Raw genomic sequence first — 18,329 nt, forward strand, 5'->3', positions numbered from 1 at the left:
GCTAAAGCAGCCGAGATCCAGTTCTTCTTGGAAAGTTGGCTTAGTTCCTGACCATTTTCTTCTTATGAATACTTAATTTTCCAAGCAAAAGCAATTGTATGATATACAGCATGTTGCTTTTATTCAAATTTATATTTAATTTATTTATACATTTTATCATAAATACTTATTTTACCTACTGCAAGTAGGTTATTTTGTCATTATTTGTCAGTTTTAACTGTGACTGTAACTTTGTTACACACGTCTATGCGCCTCCCTAATTTGTAATAAAATTGAATTTATTATTTATGTGTTTTCATAGCAGACACAAGCATACGTATCTGTATGTGCTTTAGTTTTTTGATATTCATGAAGTTTTCACTTTGCCTTTTAAGTTTTAAAATTCCAAGAAATTGGCAAATCCCTGCCTATAATCATTCTCCTCCTCTCCTCTTGTCTCTTAGGCCTCCAGGTGGTGTTGAAGTCTATAATGAAAGCCATGGTTCCACTTCTTCAGATTGGCTTGCTGCTGTTCTTCGCCATTGTTATGTTTGCCATCATTGGGGTGGAGTTTTACATGGGCAAATTCCACACCACCTGCTTCAAGAACGGCACTGGTGAGAGTGACAGCTTGTCTGTGGCGCATTTGTAGGACAACACTGACTGATCAGCTTAGCTGCTGGAGCATTTTTTTTCTTTTGTCTGTGTCCATGTATTTGTTAAATACGAGAACATATAATGCAGTATTAAAGTAGGCATGCATAAATGATTATGTTGTATATGTACTCCTGCCACATGAATAGCTGCACGTTCACAGCGCTTGGAGGCAGTATGATAAACATCAATGTAGCAAACAAACCCACAGCACAGTTTTTGTCAGCTATTTTTCAAATCCTGATATTGATAGATGGCATTTTTTACTGTCTACAAGTTGTGATTGATAGCTTTTGTAGTAACCCAATAGAGATATTTTAGCATTGGGCCTCTCGATCGAATGGAAACTCAGATGGGGTTAATGAGGTTGTTACTGCTTTCACCTTTCTCCTGCATCAGAAGTTTATTCTAGTGAGAAAAGCTTTTGCATTACATTTTTAAAGGTTTTATCTCAACGGATTTAATAATAATAATGGAATTTACCAATAGAAGCTGCAGCATGTCAGAATAAGAGCATTTTACCTTTCAGGAGGCCTTTGAATGCCATTGATTTTTGTATGAAACTCAGATCTTGAAAAAACAAACGTGTGATCAATCACAATGGGCATGAGGTCAGTGCTTTGTTTTTGTTTTGTTTTTTGTTTTTCTGAAAGACCTGCATGGTAAAGCAGTTAACGTGGAGGTATATTTCATCTCCAAACTTCAAATAGCTTCATTACCTTTTAAAAGAAATGATAACGCTGGAAAATAATTTATTTTAACAGTTAATTGTTTCAGAGGATGTTCCCTAAGGAAAATGAATAGCTTTTATGGTGGTGCACTATCACACAGTTCCTGTTAATAGGTAGTAAAAGTTTCTCTTTTTTTTAAAGTAACTGTCCTTAAATTAACTGAACATTTGTAGAATTAAATTAAAGGTAGACGTACAATTATATAAATATGGAGATTAAAGTTTCCACCAATAAATTACTTCAGTTTTACCACTTTCATTCTAGTAGAGTGGCTTTCATCATAATCCTCTTTTATGTCATACTGGGCCTTGCTGCAGTGCCTTCTGAGACCAAACTGTCTAAGACCAAAGCGCAAACTCTGGAGCTGAAAAATGAAACCGATGCTGAAATACCAAAAACTGCAGTTCTTCTAATGGCCACTTGAGGCAGACTCCAAACAGGAGTCATGCTGTTAGTACCTAGGCTGTCTACCTTTAGAACAGAAACAAAAACAGAAGCTCTATTAATATTTTTCCACTATAAAGGAGCTGTTTTTTGGAGGAGTTTGACTTGTGTACTTTTTTGTTCTGACTGTTTGCAACCCACAAACAGAAGGTTTTAACAACAGGTGGCTTACTTTTACATATGCTGAGCAGGTATGATGTCTCATGGATGCTCCTTAATGTATATATATGTATGTATATACACATACACACACACACACACACACACACACATATATATTGTCCCCCTGGAAAGGCGGACAAGAGGTGCATGTTGAATATTATAAACACAGTGTGTAAAATGGTCGTTTACATTGTGAAACGCTTAAGTATGAGACACCATAACCTTATTTTATGGCCCTTAAAATGAAACTAAAAGGGAAGGAGAAAAAAATGTAACAGGCTCTCCTGTGTATGAGTTAGCAGAGCAGCAAAACAATTTCTGATAAATTTAAGCCAGGCTACTATTATGAGGTTGTTATTATACTACAGTGCTCTAGTAATTATAGAAAACAGTCAGGTTGACTGGCTGAAATTACCCATTGTGTAATGCAGTGATAAAATATTATGAGAAGGGTTATTTGCACATTGCTAGTGTCAGATAGAGTGTGAAGGCTATTGTGAAGGTTATTGTTTTGGTTATTTGTAAAATATGTGTGCGTCTGACTATATGCATAAGCATACATGTGTATGTGTGTGTTTTACCCCTGCTTGTAATGGTGTGAGCAGTTGTGACAGCTTGCTAATGTACAGCACGTGTTCTTGAGTTATTTTGGTCACACGGACACAGCGGGGTTTGAGCTGTGCAGCATTGGTAACTTTCTGGATAGTTATGTTTTCTTCTTCTCTTATGTGTGTGTGTGTGTGTGTGTGTGTGCGTATTAACGAGTGAGTCATAATGCTAGTTAAAGTCACAAGGACCTAGTGTAATACATGTGTTAGACCTTGACCTCAACCTCTGCATGACAGAAAAGAGGTTAATCTCTTTAAATCTGTCTTTTGATACTTTGCCTTTAGATCAGAAACCATATTGGAATGTAGTTACCGTGACAATAACCCACTGGTTTTAGACTGTGCACTCTGAAGCCTCAATATTATTGTTTTTACTGGCACCATGTTGGGTTTTTTGGAGTGACTATGACGTGACCATATTTGGATGAGAGAGTGGAGTACCAAGTTAACAGCTAACATGCTTTTTTAATGCTCTAAAGTTTGGCATTCTAACATGAGAGCCTACTGGGGGCACAATGTTGCAGTGGTGAGCTCTGTTCCCTCACAGGAAGAAGGTCCTGGGTTTGAATCCTTTCTATGTGGAGTTGTTCTACCTGTGGGTTTTCTCCAAGTACTCAAGCTTCATCCCACAGACTAAAGACAGGTTACTCTGTGGTCATAACTGGCCGTGGTTGTGATTGAGAGCGTGAATGGTTGTTTGCCCTATGTCAGACTAGAGATCTGTTTAGAACGTATCCTCCGAGGACTCTTGTGACCCTGAATTGGATAAGCGGAAGAAAATGAAGGGATAAAATCTATGAGGAGTAGCTCACTTTTAAGGCCAAGTTGAAGTTGCCACTCGAGGAACTGCAATTTCTGGCACATATAGGCACAAGAGAGCTGAAAAATGAAGATCAGTTTTTCTCAGACCTTTTTTGGCATGTCCAACTCCAGAGGCTTTTATATATATATATATATATATATATATAAATATATGCCATCTGACTTGTTTTAAATAATAACATGCTATTTAAGGTTATCATTTCTTACAAACTGAAGAAGTGTAGCCAGCCAAAGAAAATGAAGACCTCAGAGGGGTCCCATATCACCTGTAAACACTGAGTCCAGCTGACACGGCACCTGTCAGTGGGAAGGAAAGGACACATTTCACTGGAGTGACACCAGGGGGATGTTGGCTTTGCAATCTGGCTCTGCAAATCATCGTTAAAACTTGGCTCGACTTGTGATCAGCCACTATGCCTCATGAAACTCTGGAGGCACAAGGCATCTGTTATACTCAGAGTATTTATTCTTTATTCTAGTTTCCATCTGCTGACATGTGTGCCAGCACATCCTTTAACCAAACTCTCTGCAGCCTGTCATGTACACCAATATTATTATTTGTCACTTTGAGAATCCCAGAAAAGATTCCATCCCTTTGTTAGACAGCTTCCACGGCAGGTTGGAAAAAATTATTTTACAACATTCATTTCAGATATATAAAATATATAGAGCTCACCAAGTCCAAATTTACAATCCGAGATGGCAGCAGTGCATGTAGTAAAACTCTAAAATATATAATCTGTGCTGCTGAGTCGTTAAACAAGCCACACATAGAATACTGATGAGATTCTTTCCATGAACATGCTGTGGTGGTGTTTTCAAGCGCAACAAAAGCAGGCATTATGCTGTAATGCTAGCGATGCATAAAAGTTTCTACTTCACAAAGGAGCAAAACAAATTTTGTTTTTCCGAGCTTTTCCAGCTTACCACTGGAAAGCACTGAACTCAGGAGTGACGTTACTCCCAGCTCTGACATCCAGGGGAAACTGAATGCAGAATACGACTAAATCATGCTTATCCAGCAGGATGGTTTACAGTGTTCTGGCAGCTGATGCAATTACAGAGATGGTGCAGATTCAGAGCTTCAAGTGAAAGCACACACATTGCAGTTTGCTTGATTTGATGTTATCTGAATTCTTTCCATACAAAACCTAAACAGTTCAAGTGCATTGAAGTACTTTATTTGTTGTTGTTTTTTACTGCTCTGTGTATCAATTATTTCTGTTTATATCCACAATAAAACTGTTGTTATTGAGTTGTGTTTCTTTTAGTGATCATGCAATGCACATTTGCTTGATGAATCTTCTGACACCATCATCTAAGTTTCTCTGGCTTTGCCCAGGCGCTGGTGGTGATGCAAAGAAAAGATTAGAAAATGAAATAAAAGTCCGTAAAACATCATTCACATATTTCATTACAGCTATTTTCACTCATTTCTCAACATCAATCAGCAAAGGTGGTGTTTAACCTGACTTCTCCCTACCATAAACTCTGTGTGATGGTGCAGCTCATTGTTCAGTGCATTCACTGCTGCACCCATCATATGTGCTGCCTCCTGTTTGCTCCATCCAAGCAGCCTTATTATATAAACAACATGCTATATTTCTAATAGTGCCAATGTGTCTGAAGCCTTTTCCTGTTGCGTGCTACATGTTAGAAAGGACATCAATGGAAAATATCCTGACCTGACTTACAAGAAAGGATGTCACAAGTTCATCTGTGCCATCTTCTTTTCTGTTAAGTTAAAGAAGATACAAGAAATCTATTTTACAGATGTAGGTCGAGCTATGGTGTCATCAGTATAGATGAGGAGCTAAAAGATTTGCTGCTAGTTAAGTGCCTCAGCTGCAATGATAGCGTCATTCTTTTAAAGTGAGCCAAGCCAGAGAGCCAAGCTTGTAATTCCCAAGATGATTGTTGGACTGACCTTCACCTGTGGACCCGAGCTTTGTGCAGTGATTGAAAGCATGAGGCTGCAGCTTGACTCCGAGTTACAGGTTACTAGGTCAGTGGTCCTCACCTGAGAAAACCAGTGAATGTGGGTTGGAGCAGATTGTCAAGGGGGCCAGATGCCTGTACCAGAACTGCACTCAAGTGCGGAGGCAGAATAGTTGAACTAAAGAAGTTTTATTTACAACAACACAGGGAAAACAAGGAGAGACAAACCAGGGACCTTAGCGTGGCGTTATACACAATATAATGCTTAGTGGGTGGACACTAGTGTGGTGGCGAAACAAAAACCTAGAAACTTGACTTCATACACAATTCACTACAAGGCAGAGAATCCTAGTTTGGCAGCCCGAGGTACATTACATAAGCAGTGACTGGTGGCGTGGTGCTCACGGTGCGCACTAAAGGGAGAGAGAGAGAAATGGTGTTAGTGGGTGCATGGGTTGGGCCAGAGATTATAGTGAATACTGAAATGGACTGCCTTACTTGGGTAGGAGGAGGCTGAGGCAGAGGTCCGAGTGGGTGGCAGAGGAGTGTTTAGGAGGTCTGACCTGAGTTTCCTATGCCCCTGCGTGGGGTGGTGAAGGCAGGCAGGTAGTGCGGTTGGTGATACCGGAGTGTGACTGAGAATACTGAGAGGGTTTGTGTCCAGAATCCAAAAGGTGAACCTTAGTGGTGGTGTTGTGCCATAGCAGGCTGGCAGAGCAGGAGAGACACCGACAAGGTAAGCAAACAAGGAACTTTGCTCTTGAGCTAGAGGCTGTTACCAACTTAGGTGGGTTGGTGAACTGGCCTAAATACCCTCCCTTGATTGCCCAGAATTAACTCCAGGTGTGCTGCTGGGGTGAGTGGATGGTAGGCCCGCAGCAAGGTGGGTACAGGAGGCAGGGATCCACACAGGCCACACCCAGCTGCTCACGCAGACTATGACACAGATGTGACTAATGGACCTGTGGTGTATTTTTCTTTGTAAGTGTTGTAGCCATGAACGATGACTGATTAGGAGTAGATAGTTGGACTTTTTGGAAGAATGTGAAACATTTTGGAAACATTGGGATAACTCTGGTTGGTTACGCACACAAGTGCAGGAACAAGTCTATGCTGTATATGTCTAGTAGATTTAAACAGGCTGGCAGAATCATTTTCCTTTCTCTCTGTATCTCTCTTTTGGTCAGATGAGAGAACAGCTGACTGGCCTTGTGGTAATGAGCCCCCAGCGAGGACCTGTCCCAGTGGGAGCGAGTGTAAAGTGTACTGGACCGGACCCAACTTTGGTATTACCAACTTCGACAACATCCTTTTCGCAGTGCTTACCGTCTTCCAGTGCATTACCATGGAGGGCTGGGTGGACATCCTTTACAGCGTGAGTCTATCCACACTAAAACTTTGAACATCCACTTATTTGTTATATTATCCACAGAGATGTTATTTTTCCTCATTCTTCATCAACTTTTCCAGTTTTATTATCTCCATATTTTTATCTCTCTTTTTTGATAATGATATCAGGATATGTATTTTGCTGATCTGAAGAGCATGAACCCTTGTTCTAATTCTATGCACTGATCACAATAGTTTTATACTGTAGATACTTGTGGCTTGACTTAATTTCTTGTTCTATTTTTGCATTGAGATAAACCATGAAAGTGTATGAATCTCATGACCTTTCCTCTAGCACTTCCCTCAGTGCAACCTTTACAGTGTTGGCCTACCACTGGAGGTTAAGGTTAGACGAGCAGAATCATGCTGTTTTTAGCTTGTTTACCTGGCAGAACTTTAAATTTTCTGAAAAAAAAATTGTGCTTTGGGTCTGTGTGACCTGTTTCCTCCACACTCACATGGAGCACACATTGACACCTGGAACCACCAAGGTATTTCACATTGATTCATTCATAAAACTTGCAAACTTTGGACTACTTCATCTTTGACCATGCCTTTTTGTATGCATACTGTAAAACAATTGCTCAAATGTTGAACAAGTAAACAGGGGTCCGCTTCAGTGTGTCAGTGTCAGCCTAGGGTTCTGTTTGTATGGTAGTGTCACTGTTCAGTGTTAGTGTCCCTGTGCATTCACATCCACAGAATACGAGTCAGTCTGTTTCTTTTAAACGGAAACAGGAAAAAAGTCTTACGCTTCAACGCTTCATAAAAAAGACCAGCCCCCAAACAAATTAGAAGTTAAATGACCATAAATGAAATGAGAGAAGAGCTTAAAGAAGAATGTTGTCCACTCACTGGTGTTTATCTCTGATTGGTTATGATAAAGCAATCAGCAGTAACAAGTAAGTACATAATGGAAAAATACATAAAAATTATCAGTCGTGTTGAAGAGATTGTTCAACCCAAAGAGAGACAGAGAACCAGAGTGCACTTGAGTGGAGTCAGAAAGTCAGTTAAATTAAAAGATGCAAAGCGCTGCACACTGATGGCAGGAAAAAAATGTCTCAAAATGAGAAAAGAGTAAGCGAGAGAAAACGTGGGATATCCGACAACAATCTGACAAAGGTTGAGACAGACTAAAAACAAACACACATGGAGGGAAGGACAGTAAGGAGTCTGTAAACTAAATCAGGCAGTAATGAGAGCAGAAAACTGGAAGGGAAAAGCCAGACAGAGGGAAACACAAGCAGGCACATTAAAAAGAAAAACACTTAGCAAAACAAGAGCTGGATATACAAATAAAAAATAACAAACACTAAGGATAATTACATGGATAATATAAATCTGTGAATCATAAAAACAGGAATTTATCACTTCAGTGAGGAAACTTGCAAGTAGGGGCATCCATCCATTTTCTTTTACTTATGTGAAGTTGGATCATCATGCCAGCCGGCTAACCATGTTATTCGAGATGCTCTTTCTTCTTATGATGTTTTCAGTCCTGCTAAGGGAACACGAGGCACTCCCAGGTCAGACAAAATATATAATCTCACCAGCGAGTTCTGGGTCTATACTGCGGGGCCTCCTCCCTTTGGGCATGCCCACAAAGGGAGACATCCCGATCATATACCCAAACCACCTCAGCTGGCTTTTCAGTGAGAAGGAGTGAGTCTAGTTTGAGCTCCCTCAGGATGTCTGGGAGTACGTGATGTGAAATAGAGTAGTGGCACTAACATTGCGGTATACGACAAATGAAAGACATAAAAATCAGAGAGGAAGCTTTTTAAATTACAGGCTGTGCTCTGCAAAGCAAGTAGAAAAATGTGATATTTTTATTGGAATACCAGTTAAAGCATAAAGATGTGATCAATGGTGGCTGGAAGGAAAGAGAAAGATAAGCAATTTGGTTGGCACATTGAAAATTAAAGACTCACCCAAGATTCATTATGCACATTCACAAACATCACAGAAGAAACAACAACACTGGCTGTTTTTTCCAAAAGAAAGCGGCTGTAAATTTACTCTGTGGTTTTATTTTAGGGCATGAAGATGCCTCTTTCTCCCAAAGCCTTCTTAATTCAGTCAAACATAAATCTTAGATTTATTTTCTGTTTGTTTGTTGTGATGCAAAGACACATTTTCCACAGCTGGAGCCACCAGAGCACATTAAAGGATGAGAGGAAACATAAGAAAAGAGGGAGCCTAAATGTCACGTAACATTCTGTGCTTGGACTCAAAACAGAGATTTCTTGTGTCTTAGACAACTGGGTCACTGGGTTAAACCCCTCCAGCCTTTTAAGTTTCTAGTACTTTCCCCTTTCTATCACAGACCCAGACAGTTTTGTTATCTAAACTCCAGCACCTCTTTTTTTTCAGTGCAGACAAAAGCGTGATAGTGCCTTATGAAAACACACGATGCTAGAATTCAAGAGAAAAGATTCCCTAAAGGATGAGGGCTGTGCAGCCAAGCAGAATTAGGAAATAGCAACATGTCTGGGCCGATGTGGCAATGTCCATTTTTATCCAGAGCTTCTTGTTTTTTATTATTTTAACCCAATTAAAAATTGTAAACCAAAGTATCATTTATTGCAGTAGTAGTACTTACCAAATGTTGGGGATTTAGATGATTAAAGTTGCAGCTGCATGTCTTTAACTAAAGAGACATTCAGCTGCCCTGTATTGTGGTTTAATTCACAGTTCAAATTTCTTTGCATCTTAGTAATTAGCAGGGACATTATGGTTTGGTTTGGTTAGGTTATTTAAAGGTTTTTGAGCAGAATTACACACAGTAATGTACAGATTTGCATTAAAAAAATCACCATACAAAATGACCTCCAAATCTGAGGCCATGGTTCTCAGCCGGAAAAGGGTGGAGTGCCCACTCCGGGTCGGGGATGAGTTCCTGCCCCAAGTGGAGGAGTTCAAGTATCTCGGGGTCTTGTTCGCGAGTGATGGGAGAAGGGAGCCGGAGATCGACAGACGGATTGGTGCTGCGGCCGCAGTGATGCGGACGCTGCACCGGTCCGTCACGGTGAAGAGAGAGCTGAGTGCAAAAGCGAAGCTCTCAATTTACCGGTCGATCTACGTCCCTCCCTCACCTATGGCCACGAGCTGTGGGTAGTGACTGAAAGAACGAGATCGCGGATACAAGCGGCGGAAATGAGCTTCCTCCGAAGGGTTGCTGGCCTCTCCCTTAGAGATAGGGTGAGAAGTTCAGCCATCCGGGAGGGGCTCAGAGTAGAGCCGCTGCTCCTCCACATCGAAAGGAGCCGGCTGAGGTGGTTCGGGCATCTGACAAGGATGCCTCCTGGGCGCCTCCTGGGTGAGGTGTTCCGGGCATGTCCCACAGGGAGGAGGCCGCGGGGCAGACCCAGGACACGCTGGAGAGATTATATCTCTTGGCTGGCCTGGGAACGCCTTGGTGTTCCCCCGGATAAGCTAGAGGAGGTGGCTGGGGAGAGGGAGGTCTGGGCTTCTCTGCTTAGGCTGCTGGCCCCGCGACCCGGCCCCGGATAAAGCGGATGAAGATGGATGGATGGAAATCACCAGACATTAGGGGTGCCACAAATTAAAAGTAATTAGCCGAACTGCAGAAGGATTCTATATCATTAAAGATACAAAAAAGCAGGACATTATGTATCATTTTCATGCAAACCAAACTGAAACTGAAAAAATTAGGAGATCGTGTTCTCCAAAAGTATCACAAACTAATCTGGATTCACAGAGACTCATGTCAGACTGCTCTTGTTAGATATCGTCTAATTTTTGTTTCCATGAATATTTCCCAGTTACATGCAAGCCTGTCTTAAAAGCATGTTTCATTTCCCGCTGCATTCTTCCTTGTTACTCCTTTAAACCCCCACTGTGATGTTTTCATTGCCTTCATTTCAAAGGCGGAGAATCTGTCTGCAAAATTGCCACAAATACTGTGACCTCACTAAATCAGAGGGAATACATAATCGCCTTGGTGCTGTTGGTGTGATCCTCCTTTAAATGCATATGCAATGATTAGACAGCTGCACCTTGCAAACGCTTGAACGGGTGACAAAGTGCGACTCCAGCCTGGTGCAGCATGTGAATGGCTCATACAATATGCATCTGAAAAACATAAGTGCATTTGCCCTAATTATGGGTGATTAATGATGAATTCATCCATTTATTTGCTCAATAAATAAATACAGCTAAATTCTGTTACTTATGTTTCTTTTTCCTGTTTTCCTCTGTTAATCATCCCTTGCTCTCCCTGTGTTTACATCCTTCTTTCATTCCTCCAAACACGTCTCCTTTGCTTTTCCCTGCCTTATTTCTTTCTCTTTTTCCCTGCATTCTCTTCTCCCACAAGAGAGCAGCTAACTGGTACTACAGTGGGAGCCACTTACAGAGCCATCTTTCCTTCTTTTCTTCTTCTCGCTCTTCCTCAATTCACTTTAAACATCTCCTGTTGCTTTTTCTGGCTCATTATCCTAAGCATTGCAGCCGCGCACCGCTGAGATCCAAGAACGCCTTTCCTCTCAGTCAGAACGTTTTCTTTGCATTTTCAGCCTTTTACATTTCGTTCTGCTCAAAGTCATCCCTTTTTGATACACCAGTTATTTTTACTCTGACCAGTTTGTTTTGGCTTTTATCGCTGTATTTCTTGCCCACGTCTCCAACAAGAAAATTGTGTCCATGCACAAATGCAGAATGTGCATATACCTTCATTTCATCGTCTTTATGCCTAGGCATGGTCCTTTATTTTTCTTCTCTGCCATTGTGGAAATGTTTGTATGTGCATGAGCCTGATTTCTGCTCCCATATATATATTGATGAGCAGAGATGGGCAGTAACGCGTTACTTGTAACGTGTTACTGTAATCCGATTACTTTTTTCAAGTAACAAGTAAAGTAAGGGATTACTATTGCAAAAATGGTAATTAGATTACCGTTAATTTCCTGTAGGAACGCTGCGTTACTGCGTTACTAAAACCGTGATTTTTTTTTGCGAGAATGTCTCATGACAGTGACGTAAGCGAATGCGACGTTCGGGACAACAGCTGTGTGCAGATCAACAATGGATCATATATCGAGTGCGGGAGAGAGTATGAGCGTGCAGCGTTTAAAGTGTGGAAGTACTGACCTTATTTTGAGTTTGATTCCATAAAAAGTGACAAAAACATTAGCGTCCGTTGTGCGTGGGAAGAAAACTTCTTTTTACAGAGAAAAAAACCCCCTAAACAAGCTCCGAGTGCGCAACGACGTAATGGGAAACTCACAGAGAAACTCACAGAGAAACTCGCGGATTCTTCCACTGACCGCTGCGGCACACCTGCACCAGGGTAAACCTCCGCCTACGCCACTCCTGCTTTACAGGTGAAAATAGAGCAACAGGACCGCTAGTCTTTGATTTTATTTATTTTCTGCTGTGTTTTACTTGCATCTATTTGAAAGAGTGAGTGTAAACACACAAAAAATTTTATTTTATGTGCTGGAATGTGCAGAAAATAGGTTTAAATGTTAAACAAATTTCTTCCAGTCAGAGAATGTTGCATATAATTAAATTTTTGCTTGATGCATAAAGTTAAAAGATTAAAACTAATAAAACAAGTTTTAAAAAGAGACTTTTCCATTTGATTACATTTTGTATGATGGATTATGTAGAAAAAGTAGAATTGGGCTGAAAGATCTATCGCTTTATCACCTATTCAGGTTGTAAATCGTGTTTTTACGTAATTAATTACTTAGTTACTTAGTAACTAAGTAATTAATTACTTTTGAAAATAAGTAATCAGTAAAGTAACGGGATTACTTTTTGGGGGAAGTAATCAGTAATTAGTTACTGATTACTTTTTTCAAGTAACTTGACCAACACTGTTGTTGAGTAAATGTAGACACTCCTATATCACTTAGTGTGAAACTGAGTCACTTATTGAGATGTGGAGAAAAGGCAATGTGCTGAAGAAATTGTGTTAGAGGCTATCAACTCTGTAATTTCAAAGCAAAGTCAACTGTAAAGGTAAAAACTAACAACACCTATACTCATCTGGCCAACCTCAGATACCTCGAATAAATAAAAAAAATAAACCTGATAAAATTTGGGTACATACTACAAGTGTCTTCACACACTTCTGTGTGCGATGGAAATTGTTATGACAAGAAATGCAAGCTCTTAGAAGCCGCCCCTTATTTTTTCCACACTTCATCAGTCTTTTCTACTTATTGATGTATACACTATCCCTTCTCCTTAAAACCTTAACATCTTAATCTCTGCCACCTCCAGCTCTGCCTCCTGTCTTTTTGTCAGTGTCACCATCTTCAAACCATACATCACAGCAGGTTTCACTGCTGTCTTGTAAACTTTCCTTTTCACTCTTGCTACTTCTGTCACAAATCACCCCACTCTTCTCCATCCCTGCCTGCCCTCACTCCTTTAACTCACTTGTGCACTATCCATTGCTTTGGATGGTTGATCTAAGGTATTTCAACTCCAGTCTTCACTTGCTCTCATAAAAACACATTTTCAGACACATGTGAACTCATAATTGTTCCACAAATCATCTTGGAAAAGAAAATGGGCCCCACACAAAAAGTTATGACATAACACTGTTTACCATCAGGTGCTCAGTTGAGATCTGTGCACTTACATCCAATAATTGGTTGGCCAAACCATTCTCCTTCTCTCTTCATACCTGTGTATCTAAAGTCTGCAGTCTGCACACCAAGACCAAACAGCTATTCTGTCCACAGTGCTCCATTAACCTCCAGTAGCTGTGTGCCTGCTCAAAATCCGCCTTTGCATTCAGGAGACAGAACACCTCTCATAGTGTTGTGTTTTTCCACAATCAGTTATGTAGTTTCACATTTGGATGTCTAATTTTTACAAATATTTTATTCCATGATTTAATTTTGAATATTTTGAGAACCTTGCCAGACATGCCATTTCCTGCACACATCAGGGATGTCAATGATTAGAGATCATTTAAGCATATGATTAAGGGAGGCAGGCTAGTTTTTAAAGTACTTTGGCTCATCTAATTGCTGTTTTGGGGTTTTATTTCACCACTCATATGCAGTATTGGGCTCAGTGGACAGTGTTTGTGTCAGGGTTCCTGGGTCATTGACCCAGTGATTTCAGTTTGTTCATGTTCAGTTTATTTTGCCACATCAATGTTGTTCTCACTTCCTGTTTTTCCCGTATCAGCTCGTCTCTCATGTTGTTAGCCAGATTATGTTCAGCTGTGTACTCACCGGTCTCTCATTCTTTCTTCCTCGCCACGACACAAAACCTGACAGTTTGATTTGCTATCTTTGAAAAACTTTACTTTTTTCTTTTTACATCTTTCTCTTTAGCCATAAAAATACTATATTAGAATAGGTTTAATATTCAAAATGTGTTGGAAAGTTATACTGAGGTTAAGTTAAATAAATTTCCCTCTAAAAAGTTTTTTTTAAACTAAGAAAATATTGCATGTCCTGTTGTCACATAATATAAAGAGTTGAGATTAGAATACTGTCTATAATGTTATTTAGCTGTTATACTGTGGTACTCATACTTTGATCTTTTTAGTGGTTTGTTATTTCTAGTATTGAGTATTAAGTTTCTAAGGTTTTAAAATCTAAAACCAAATTCCTCCTAAACAGGTTTTTAATTTGCATGTGCTGTTGTGGCTATATTTTCTGTTTTCATGAGGTTGCAGTGGACGCATACAGTATATAGATTCCCCTTTTGTACCTTGTGATTTTATAGTAGCTCAGTGCTTATATTACTTTCTTTAAAGGCATCATCATTTTCAGTATGCATGTAACGGTATGAAATGAGCTCTGTATCTACAGCAGTTTGTTAAAGTGAACAGTATAATACCAATAACTTTCAAATTCTAAGATGTAAGGCATAGCCACCAGGTAACAGTAACCTTATAAATCCACATGCTGCTCATTTATCAGATTGCTTGTAGGAATTCTGGGTTACTTTTATTTCTTTAGGTTAAATATTTCAGAGGCAGTTGACATACTGTATGTGTCTGGATGATTATTTTAGGTTACACAGTGCAAAAGTTTTCACATTTGCAAGTCAAACAGTCACCATTTTTCTGTGGTTATATTTCGTGAAAACTTTGTAGCTATGTACAGTCCCGATCAAAAGTTTAAGACCACTTGAAAAATGGCAAAAAATCATATTTTGCATGGTTGGATCTTAGCAAGGTTCCAAGCAGAGCTTCAACATGCAACAAAAAGACATGAGAGTGAGACAAAACATTTTTTGAGCATGCAGTTTAATGAACACAACGCTTAAACTGAGACAGGCTGTTTTACAGCTGATCAATAGTTTAGGACCACATCCCTTTAAAAGGCCAAATCTGTGCATTGTCATTTTCTGTCAGATAGTCACACTGGCGTACTGATAGCAAAGGCAAAAAAAACCGTGTGGTCGGTTGTTGAACTGCATAAGCAGGGTCTCTCACAGCGCGCCATCACTGCTGAGGTCGGACGCAGTAAGACAGTCATTTGGGACTTCTTAAATGATCCTGAGGCTTATGGAACAAAAAAGTGAAGTGGAAGACCCCCCAAAATTTCACCAGCACTGAGCCGAAGGCTCCATCATGACACTGGATGGTCCTTACGTTACTGGTGCAGACTGCAGCCCCATAACCATCAGACGGCATCTGAGACTGAAGGGCTTTAAAAACAAAAAAACATCTTCAAAGGCCTCGTCTCCTTGAACGCCACAGAACTGAGTGTTTGGACTTTGCAAGAGAGCACCAAACATGGGACATTGAAAGGTGGAAGAAAGTTTTATTCTCAGATGAGAAAATATGTAACCTTGATGGTCCTGATGGTTTCCAACGTTACTGGCAAGCTGATCCCAGCTTGCCAGACAAGCTGATCCCACCTGAGATGTTTTCTACACACCATAGTACGTGGGCACCATAAAGGTCTGGGGAGCTTTTCCCTTCAGTGGAACAATGGAGCTTCAGGAGGTGCAGGGGCTTCAAACGGCCGCTGGCTATGTCCAGTTGTTTCAGAGAGCATCCCTCATGACTGAGGGCCCTCGTCTGTGTGGTAACAACTGGGTTTTTCAACAGGACAACGCTGGACTTCTTCCAGGAGAATAACATCACTCTTTTGGACCATCCTGTGTGTTATCTAATTGAGAACCTTTGGGGATGGAAGGCAAGGGAAGTTTACAAAAATGGACAACAGTTCCAGACAGTAGATGCCCTTCGTGCACCTGTCTTTACCACTTGTTCCCACTCACCTCATGGAAACGTTTGCATGAAGCATGCCACAATGAATTTTTGAAGTGATCAACAATAACGGTGGAGCTACTCATTACTGAGTTCATGTTTGGAACTTTGATTTCTGTTTTGGTGGGGTTTACAGGTTTTTTTGGAGGTGTGGTCCTAAACTTTTGATCAGCTGTAAAACTTCCTGTTTCAGTTTAAGTGTTGTTTTCAATAAATTGCATGCTCAAAAAAATGTTTTGTCTCACTCTCATTTCTTCTTGTTGCATGCTGAAGCTCTACTTGGAACCTTTTTGCCATTTTTCAAGTGGTCTTAAACTTTTGATCGGGACTGTATATATGCAGGTATATGTATGAAGATGATGGAACAGCATCCTCCTTGTGAACTTGTTCTGTCAGGACCTAACAGGTATCCCAGAAAGTTGATTCTGTTCATCTCATCCAAGTGACAAAACGTTTCTCCCACCGAAAACGCTACGTCCAGATGAACAGAATCAACTTTCTGGGATTTCCTTACCTGGATGATTGAGCATGCAGCAACCTAACAGGTAGAACTGCCAACTGTCTGTGACAGATGATTAATAACCTACCCTTTAAAAAACTTGTGACACTTTTGTCCTATTTATCCCCATTAAAGTGTCCATGCAATAAACTAATGATGGCTTATGTTTTCCATGCAGTCTTTTTCGTCCCATATGTGACAATGTAACATGTTTTTCTTTTCAGAATGTCTCAGTGCATGTGCAGTCTTCTGTGAGCTTCTGTTTTTTCCTACTTCCATTTCATTTTAATCAAATTTGGTTTGTTTTTGGGGGTTTTTTGCTTTTGCTAGCGCTTTTCTATTATCTGGTGTTTTCTTAGTTTACAGTGCCTTTGACCTCTCACTGCAAAAAAACAAAGAAAGTCTCAGGACTCTAAAAACGGGGAATCAATTCCAGAATAAAGTAAGCTGGCAATTTAAATGTGGTTTATCAAAAATAAATAAACCAACAGAAAAACAGAAGGCATTTAAAGACAGTGTGGCAGGTTGTCAGGCAAACAAAACCAGATGGCAGGGTAAAGGTTGTGGCAAAAACAAGTAATCTAAGTAAAGAGACAGACAAACAAGGCTGGAGAGTTTTATGGAAACACACAAAAAACAATCTGGAAGGGAACTGAAAGTTCTAAAGCGTAATATCCATTTAAGGTGTACTCATGCAAGGTAATCCATCTGTGCCCAAACATATTTGCCGTCGCCTGGCCTGTTTGAAGGGGTGGGTATGGGTGTGGTTCAGTTAGGCCTCAATCACACTGCCGTAGAGACTAGTTGGTGACGCTCTGACAACCTCTGTTCAATGGGGAAAAATGTGTAATCCCTGATGGACTGGCAAGTGGTTACTGGAGGTCAAGGGCCAAAAAAGTCACAAAGATACCACTTACAGTTTGCATGGTAGACCCTTCAAACACCTGCCAAGTGCTCGCCAAGCAGCTGTGTAACTTAGAAGGCTGTGGCACAAACTGGAAACGGAGACGATTCACTTCAAAGTCAAATGTGCATCACAGCTAAAACCAAAAGTATTTCAACACAATTTTTTTGTGTTGATTTAATTTCTTGATTTATCATTGATTTCTTTTCAAACTGTTATACAACTTATTTATCAATGCTATTTATTTTCTTGGTTAAGGATTTGATTATTTCTATGGGGGTAAGGGATAGGATAAGTATAAGCCATAAGGCTTCAGCCTATTCCTTTTTCGGTTACTGTTTGAGTACTTTTATGTAAAATTATAATCTGTTGTTGTTGTTGACTGAAATAAAAAATTTCAATTCAATTCAAAAAAAACCTTTTACTTTGTACCCAGTCTGCATTGCACTCTTTGCAGTTTCACAACAGCTTAGGGAGTAGTTAACAAGTTGCAGACACGTCACTGTCTTCCATACAAACTACAAAATCAACAGATTTTCCATGCAATAGCCTCTATACGACCAATTTCACCTAACAAACAGCAAGCAACTTCCTGCAACTGCTCACCAACCAGTTGTGAAATAAACTTTTTTTTTTCTTAGCAACCTGTGATTACTATGCGCTCACTGACTGATCTCTAGGCCTGCATGATTGGGGCTTAGCAATCAGTTGAGATGTTAGGCCTAAATCATTAAGCACAGCGCAGGCCAGGAGGGGAGTGAAGATGGCGACCATTCATTCTCTGGTAACATGGCCTAGTGACAATACATCGACTTGTTTTAATAAATCCCAAAACCCAAATCAGACCTTATATTAAAGATTAATAGGATAGTGCTAAACAATTTTTCTTTGGCTTCCTCCATCAGGCTGTGTGAAGTGGGACGTTTGATTTTTCTTCCTCCTATCTTGACCAGAAAACTCTGGCAAAAAGAATTTTAAA

The 18,329-nt window shown here is 40.2% G+C and overlaps 1 protein-coding gene across 7 annotated transcripts in view; it reads left to right on the forward strand.

Moving 5' to 3' along the window:
• Positions 1 to 18,329, forward strand: part of cacna1bb (calcium channel, voltage-dependent, N type, alpha 1B subunit, b) — a 220,527-nt gene that overhangs the window by 78,126 nt on the left and 124,072 nt on the right. For all 7 annotated transcript variants that reach the window (XM_084934715.1, XM_084934713.1, XM_084934717.1 and 4 more), the window contains exons 7-8: positions 444 to 596; positions 6,526 to 6,713. In XM_084934715.1, the coding sequence (XP_084790841.1) occupies positions 444 to 596; positions 6,526 to 6,713 (341 nt within the window). The remainder of the gene's footprint in view (positions 1 to 443; positions 597 to 6,525; positions 6,714 to 18,329) is intronic.

This window comes from Perissodus microlepis, chromosome 7 (assembly GCF_051167445.1).
Source record: "Perissodus microlepis isolate ML-2025 ecotype Zambia chromosome 7, ASM5116744v1, whole genome shotgun sequence".
Taxonomy (NCBI): domain Eukaryota; kingdom Metazoa; phylum Chordata; class Actinopteri; order Cichliformes; family Cichlidae; genus Perissodus; species Perissodus microlepis.